At 28.4% G+C, this 8,572-nt stretch overlaps 1 protein-coding gene across 1 annotated transcript; it reads right to left on the bottom strand.

The window, feature by feature from the left end:
- Nucleotides 1-3,810: 3,810 nt before the first annotated feature.
- Nucleotides 3,811-7,707, bottom strand: LOC114176393 (beta-amyrin 28-monooxygenase-like). The gene is made up of 4 exons (XM_028061435.2): nt 7,082-7,707; nt 5,845-6,263; nt 5,045-5,232; nt 3,811-4,370 (listed from the first exon to the last, which is right to left on the bottom strand). The coding sequence occupies exons 1-4, from the start codon at nt 7,615-7,617 to the stop codon at nt 4,071-4,073; spliced, it is 1,443 nt and encodes a 480-aa protein (XP_027917236.1). The 5' UTR covers nt 7,618-7,707; the 3' UTR covers nt 3,811-4,070.
- Between the last annotated feature and the right edge of the window lie 865 nt (nt 7,708-8,572).

The following is an 8,572-nucleotide window of genomic DNA, read 5'->3' as shown; positions in this document are numbered from 1 at the left end:
CTTAGGTCTGACGTTTTCTCTCTTCTTATCATCTCTGCCTAACACGCTTTCTTAAAGTGTATGTCAAAGAATCATTCATACATTATGTCCAAGAATAAAATCATACAATAATTTTCAATTATTTAAAATGTATATAAATACACACATATATAGTCAAAAAATAGTTTATGCAAAAAAAAAATCAACATTTTCGCTATATTTTTCTTTCACGTGTCCTTGAGTATTTATTCAAACATATTGATAATTATTTATTATTCTCTATTCTATTTTCTTTCAGATACATTCCTTGTTATTTCGCCCCAATTTTTATATACATTTTTCTCTTATTTTAACCTATATGACACTTAAAGCAAGATAAACTTTGTTTAGAAAATCAGACTACGCTCGACTTGTTAAACCGTTTCTTTTTATCAGATAAAATATATTAGTACTTCTTGGGGCTCTAATACTTTTACTAAACTATTTACAAAATTCCTTTAAGAAAAGGTTTCATGAAGCTACAGAATTCCTTATTCCTTATTAAATATTAATTTAAGTATGACGATATATTTAATTTTAATCAGTATACATATTTTGTAATGTAAGAAATATATAATTTTATGTTTATTTTAATTTTTAACTTTATAAAAATAATTATTATATTACTTTAATATTATTCTATATATAGGCTACTGTCACCTAACGTGATAATGTGGAAAAGGTAAATATTAAAGCCTATCCGAATTTTTTTATTATTTCTTGTTTGCCTTGTGAACGTTGGAGGCTGGAATATTTGGACTCCAAGTCTTTCTTTATCTCTTACTTATCGTGCCTCGTTTATTTTTCTATTTATCTTTTTATAACCTCTCATAAGAGTTTATTATTATTATTATTATTATTATTATTATTATTATTATTATTATTATTATTATTAATAAGTCAATTTTAGTTTGCCTATGAATAGACGTCTCTCATTTCTTTTAAATCACACTTTTCCCTTTTCTTTTATTATAAGTTTTTTTTCCTTACAAAAGCTTGTTTTGCTAATTCTATATTTTTCAGAAACTTTCTGTTGTATTCTTAAAAACTTGCACAACATATTCATATTGGGAACAAGTCTTTAAGAACAATTAGTTATTAAGACAATGATCATTAACACCTCAATAAACCTATTTTATTTTATTCATATTCTTATTCGATCTTTACTGTAATAATTATAAGAAGTGATAAAGCAGTATATAACTAAATGAGAAGAAGAAAGAGAAAGATCGTAGATTCGAATGTTAATATTATACTTTTAGAAATACGAATCCGGATTCCAAATTTCACCCACTCACCCCTATTCCGCATAAAATTTCTGAAAACTTATTTTCGGGTGGAGATGAAATTTGATGGGGTGCAGGAAGTTACTTGTTAGTCCTTTAACCTAAAAGCTTTTTAATGTGATTTTAGGCAATAGTTTTTATTAATTATACACGCATTTAGTCTCTTTAAAACAAATTATTTTAATTTGACTTTTGCTACCTTTTTATTTTCTTTAAAATGAAAATTTATTATTTTTAATTTATAGTATTATGTGTCACTGAAATTAATGATTTGAAATTTTGAAATAGTAAGGATCAAATAAAAATCTTTTCAAAAAATTAAAATTAAAATTATCATATTGTATGAAGAATATAAACCATGATTTTAGATTTTACTGAAAGAAAATAAAGAATTATCTTACAGATATCGAAATTAAAATGTGCCTATTTTACAATTACTAAAAATATATTTAGAACTTTTTAATAATCCTTATTAATTTTAAGTGGTCATCGCGCAAGCACTGATACTCCCAGACACTATTGGATTTGTTGTTATTTCTTATTCTATTTTTACTTATTTATCATTTTTAATTTTCAATTTGAATTTAATTTTCTTAAATACTTTAACTAGTTTTATTTACTTAATTTTTTTTCCCTTTAAATTAAACGGAATCTGTTAGATTTACACTGGATTTATTTTCTAGGCGATACTATGGAAAAAAAAAATCATATTTTCCCTTCAAAATATATTTTATATTTGTTGAGTTCAGAATATTCTCTAATTTAGAATTAAAGACACCCTCATATGTATTAATGGATGAACAAAATACACATATATTATGAAATTATCAGTAATGCTCCCGTGCTGGTTTGGATTGAGTTTGTAAAACTCATTATTTTAACTCAATCAAAATTGAGCAAAATTGAATTGAATTTATGTAATTTTTCAAAAACCCAAATTAAATCAATTTGATGAATGGGATTTATTTAGTTTGGATAAACCGACATTGGAGTTTTAAATTTTTTTAAAACTGATGGTTGAAATATACGGACACACGATACTTCAACATTAAACATATATAATGTGATCTCTCATTATTTACAAAATAAAAATATGAAAATATTGTTTTTGCTTTATGATAACGCTGTACAATCATATATGCCTCTTTTCTTTGTTGTTTTTACAAGGAAAAATACTTTTTTTTTTTTGTAAAGTGAACCTATATAATAATAGATTAAACAAGGATATCTTAAGTTTTAGTAAATATAATATTTAATTATATTTAAGAGTAGCTATAAATAGTTTCTAATATTTGGGTACTTTTCACTTTATTGATTTGGTACCCTTAATTATTTGAGTGGCACAAAAAAGTTAAAGACTATCGCTGTGTGGCTGCAAGCTGTATATAAGAGAGTCCAAAACTGAAAATGTCGACCTAAAACTGATAAAGATTCGTGGCTTCTTATATATAACTCAATATTAATTTTCCTTCTTTTCTAATTTTGCATAAGTCCGTACGTGATGCACACTATTTAATATGTAAGAATTAAATAAAAAGTTAATAATATGTTTTTATCCATCGAGTTTTAGTAAAAATTAAAATTAATCCCTCTTGAAAAATTTAAATCCATTTAGTTTCTCAACTCTTTAAATGCATGAATTTAGTTTTTTTAACCAAATTTTATTAAGTTTATTTTATGTTTCAAACATATTTTATTATAATATTTTAGTTTATTTACGCCGTTTGACATATATTCGTTTTAATGTTAAGAAATACGTTTGAAATCACAAATAAACTAAAAAAAATTAATTTAAAAGATTAAATCCACGCATTTTTAAAGATAAGAGACTAAATTAATTCAAGGTTTCCAAAATATACTAATTCTAATTTCTAATAAAAGTCGAATAAATTAGTTTAAGATTTTTAAAAGATACTAATTCTATTTTTTAATAAAAGTTGAATGAGAAAAACAAATTTAACCCTTAATTAACTGAGTAATAAGGCATAATGGAAAAAGAAAAATTAAAGCCAAAAATGTAGGTTTGCATTCCTGAATCTCCATTGACAACTTTTGAAGTTAGAAAATTGTTTATTTATTTACTATTAATTTTACAGAGCTTCAATATATATATATATATATATATATATATATATATATATATATATATATATATATATATATATATATATATATATATATATATTATCCCTTATCTTTTTTATTCATCAAGTTCTTTTAATAATTTTGCCTAAAGTCTCAAAGTTTTACTTACTCAACTAGCCCTTACTTTTTCGAACGGGGAAAACTTTAAGCAAATCTAAACCTAATTTTTCTTTCTATCAGAATCTGGTCATGATTAGACATATATGTGAAGAAAGTCAAATTTAATTATACTTATCTTATCTATTCTTTCTTATTAAAATTTCAAGGCTCATACTTTAATGAAGAAAACAAACATTTGTAGGTATTTTATTGTATTTTGGATGAACAAGGAAAGTTATATGGTGAAAATGGAAGCCCCAAGTACAGTAAATAAGTATAGTTCATATAACTGAAAGGTAAAGTACAAATTATTATCTCATCAACCCCAACTGATATTTTAATACAAACAATAATCAGTTGGAATATTGACAAGTCCCTCCAATACAAGAAATTAAAGGATGAAGTGTAAAAGAATAAATATAAAGCATTGAAAAGATTTGGCGTATAAATATATATGTATGTGTATGGTGTAGATTGATTTGTAGAAAACTCAGAAGAGTTTTTGTGTTGATTTAAAGGAAATTAGGGTTTGTGAGGATAAAGACGAATTGGGAGGTTGTTTGCAGGAATGGGCATAGGATCAACGATGATTTTTTCATCTGGAATAAGTTTTTCCCACTTAAACCTCTTCACTAAGTTGTGCATGAAAACCAATATTTCCAACCTTGCGTACTCTTTTCCAGGGCACATTCTTGGTCCTCCACCAAATGGCACAAAAGTGTAAGGAGCTGGTCCTTTTCCTTCGAATCTGCTTGGATCAAATTTCTCTGGCTCTTCAAAGTATTCTGGATTTTTGTGTGTTGCATTTGCACTCCAATACAACTACACACATATATAGCAAAACCAAAGTCATCACCCAAAAAATAATTCATTAGATACAGATAATATTAAATTACAGCACATATAAACTTCATCTTATTGAGTTAGTTTACTGATATTGAGTTAGTTCGGTAAGGTTGAAGTATATTTAAATATCATTACTTTAATATTATACTCATTTAGAGTTTATCTTAATCAAAATTTAGACGTATTGTATTATTTGTTATTAGGTTTACTTGATTTTTATTATTGGAAGTTCTACATTGATTAAAGATAAGATAATATTATAATATATAAGTTTTAAGTTTTTAAGGTTTTATATTGAAAGTGATGTTAAGTTTCTCATAAGAATAATTTGTCTTGATGGTAACTAAAAGTATATTAAAAAGATAAATGGGTGGAAGAAATATATATTTTATTGTGATAAAAATTCATTGTAAAATCCCACCTCAAATGTTATACAAAATCTTACAAATATATTGTCTAATACTTTTAAGTTTTTATTTTATGAGTGATTTAGTGTTCGTGATGCCTCTTTCAATAGAAAGAAACAACAGTTTATTGTTATAGAAAATAATCACATAACTAATAATGCTTCAAGCCACATGTAGTGAAAAATGGAAAATTAAGAGAGTGTACGTAAAGTTATTTGGCTGTGTAGTATTCAATTTTCTTACCTTCCATCCCTTTGGAATTGAAAACCCATTGAAAGTAAAGTCATGCATAACTTCCCTAAAACCTCCTTGAAGTGGAGGAGCAATTCTCATCACTTCACAAGCTACATTCCAAGAATATTTCATCTTATTTATATCATCCCAATTCAATAACTCTCCGGGCAATTTCGACTTTGCAATTTCCATTTGCTCTGAAACAATCACACAAAAAATTAAGTATATATATAGATATAAATGTTAAAGTGTCACATCTTATATTAAAAAGCATTAATAAATATTTATTTATTTTTTTACACAAATACTCTCTTTTAAAACAATAATGTATTTTTTCATATAGAGAATTCTTAACTTTTTGTTTTAGTTTTGGGCTTGACTTAGTTACCAAAGTGCTTGTTTCAGGGTGAAGTACCCCGAAAGAAAGGTTTCTTTCTGCTGGAGCTGTATATAAAAAAACTAAGTTTTACTGTGTTTTTTTAGGTAAAAAATTATTATGAATTCTACCAAATTTTGATAAAAATTGCACGAAATTAGAACAACAAACAAACGCATAAATGATGAGGTCATCTTTGATAATTTATTTTGGATTTTAGTTCGTAATTCAAACATCAACCGAATCATGTAAATTAAATCGGTGAAGTTTGACGCAAGTTAAGAGGATTGAAACATGAAGCTTTTGACTTGTGCACTTGAAAGTTGACTTTAAGTACGTAAGAGATGTTTGTGGGTATAAATAATTTTTCAACAAATATTTACAAAAAATAATGAACTAAAATGAATAAAAGGTTAATTAATTAATAAATTACCTCGATAGACTGCATCATAAATGTGAGGGAGTTCAGCGAGGAATTTGACAACGAAAGTGCATGCAGCACTTGCAGTGTCATGACCACCGATCAAAAGTCCCAGAATCTTGTCTGCAATGTCCAATTCAGTCATGAAATGTCCGTTCTCATCGCACGTGAGCAGCATGTGAGACAGTATGTCTTGTGTTGCTGAAGCTTTTCCTTCGCCCAAACCAACTTTCCTCTCTCTGATGATCTTCAACAGCTCCTTTCTGATGCTTTTTGCTGCTTTGATAGCTTTGTTGAACGGCGTTCCGGGAAGATCAATGGGCACTGATATGATTCCCGACGCCAAAAGATGAAAAGGCTTCTCAAATTTCGCTACGTGATTCTCATCCTCAACGCTCATAAACAACCGACACGCCAACAGGAACGTGTACCTGTTACAATACCGATTATTTTAATAATCTCTGTTCTATAAATTTGTACGAAATATTATATAAATAAATAAGTAAAAGATTATTAATAACTAAATGTAAGAAAATCGTTAGAAGTCACGATTTTATTTTGAATAAAGTTATTAAGATTTCTGGCGATTTCATTAAATCGTTAGAAATCTAGATGAAAGATCGACATTATTGTTAAAATTTTATTTTAGTAAGAAAAAAGTTGTTTGAAATTATTTGACGACGATTTGACCATTTATATAAGATTAAAATAATATTAATAAAAGTTAATTTTTATATTTTAAAAAAAGAAAATAAATAAATAATTGGTTAAGTATGTTTTTAGTCTCTGAATTTTGGTCCAAAATTGGTATTCGTCCTTGATCGAAACTTTGATAAATTTTGATCCCTAAACTTTTAAAATGAATGAATATAGTCTTTTTAACTCAATTTTGTTAACTTTTTTTTTTAAGTTTCGAACGCATCTCTCGGTAAATATTGGAGTTGTTTATACCATTTGACATATTCTCGACTCAATATTTACTGAGAAATGCGTTCGAAACGTAAAAAAAAATTAACAAAATTGGGTTAAAAAGACTATATTCATTCATTTTTAAAGTTTAGGGACTAAAATTTATCAAAATTTTAACCAGGAACAAATTTCAATTTTAAATCAAAGTTCAAATACTAAAAAAATACTTAAAACATAATTATTTATGAGAAATAACGATCAAATGATAGTTAAAAAAAAGAATTGCGTCAAAATACTGGCGTAAAAAACAAAATGTGAAGAAAAGGAGTGAATGATGAACCTCTTGGCCAAGGGATAGACGGTGAGATGGGTGTGGTTGTCCCAAAGGGAAGAAAAGTGGGTCTGCGCTATGGTGTCCATGATGGGAACGTAGCGTTGGAGAGCCTCGGGTTTCAGGAACTGTGGGAGCAACTTTCTCATCTTCTTTGACTCTTCCATCGAGTTCGTCAGCGCCGTCGTGGGGAACACCTTGTTCACGCTCTCCGGCCACCACATCGCCACCAGCTTGTTCTCGTTCGAGAACAGGAACTTGTTGGAGGCGGCGCCGCAGAACACCACCGCGGGTTCACCCAGGATGGAGGTTTTGAAGAGGTCGGAGGAGTACTTGATCATGCGGTCGAAGATGAACTTCTCCGGATGACCTTTCCATCCGGTGGAGAGAAACTGGAGACTCTCTCCGATGACCGGGAAACCGGTGGCTCCCGGTGGCAGGTTGGGGGCGGAGAACGGAGAGCGGTGCTTGTGGAAAAGGAAGAAGAAGAATGTGGTGACGAGAGAAACGAAGAGGAGAAGGAGGGAAAGGTAGAAATGCTCCATGCTTTTGGCGTGTGCGTGTGTGTGTGATTTTTTTCTCGTTGAAGTGAGTCACTCACTGCACTTTGTGGGTGCCAATTTATAGACACAATGTCATGATGAGGTGTGAAATTTCGTGGGTGCCTCATGCTCCTTATATACCGCATATGCCACTCAACATGAGAATAAAAAAACTTGCACACAGTGAAAAATGTGTTCGATTCAAACTTATCTTCTTCTAAATCATGATTAATTACAAAATCCTATGACTAATCTTTCATTTAGTAGATTTGAAAAACTCCTCATAAAGACTAAAAAACAATGTACGTTGATTATTACATCATCACACATTTATGGTGTATTTCAAGCATTTAATACCGAGTTTTATGACCGGATAACTCTTTAAATTCCTAAATTAATTAGAAATTATAGATAGTTTTATTGTAAACTTCAATAAGTTTATTGTAATTCGGATTAAATCAGAGAATTTTTCGATAGAAATGTCATTATTTAAAATGTTAAATGATTTAATTAGAGTGTTGTGATATTTTTTTATCATAGTAAAATCTTTTTGAAGTTGAGACAATTTGATTCTAACTTCCATCACGGGTCACTCACGCCAACAGTTATGTAAGAAACATATTAAAAAAGGAAATTTCGAGTCCACTGAAAATAATATTTAAAAAAAATATAAACTAAATACAAAAAAAATCTTAACTTCGAATTCTCGAGAATTAATTTATTTATGTAATGACAATATTTATAAATAAAGTAGTTGTTTTTTTTAAGTACAACTAAAGATGGCAACGAGTCGAGTCAGATACAAATAGTATCTACTCGCAACCTGATCTGCAACAAAAATATCCACTCGTTGCTCATTTACCCGTTGGATACATATTTAAAAAATATCCACGAATTTTTTTAAAATTCACGGGTACTCGTGGATATCTGTATATCTACAAATATTTAAAAAAAGATA

The sequence above is a fragment of the Vigna unguiculata genome, chromosome 3 (genome assembly GCF_037176805.1).
Source record: "Vigna unguiculata cultivar grain cowpea cultivar isolate G323 ecotype 2 chromosome 3, ASM3717680v1, whole genome shotgun sequence".
Lineage (NCBI taxonomy): Eukaryota > Viridiplantae > Streptophyta > Magnoliopsida > Fabales > Fabaceae > Vigna > Vigna unguiculata.
Note: the sequence above shows the minus strand (reverse complement) of the source record. Positions and strands in the feature narration are given on the sequence as shown.

What these genes read in the sequence shown, in the direction of transcription:
- LOC114176393 (XM_028061435.2), bottom strand. Translation starts at nt 7,617, where the DNA reads ATGGAGCATTTCTACCTTTCCCTCCTTCTCCTCTTCGTTTCTCTCGTC. An exon ending in GTCTATCCCTTGGCCAAGAG is followed by an intron (nt 6,264 to 7,081) that starts GTTCATCATTCA and finishes GTATTGTAACAG; the next exon opens with GTACACGTTCCTGTTGGCGT. An exon ending in CAATTCCAAAGGGATGGAAG is followed by an intron (nt 4,371 to 5,044) that starts GTAAGAAAATTG and finishes ATATGTGTGTAG; the next exon opens with TTGTATTGGAGTGCAAATGC.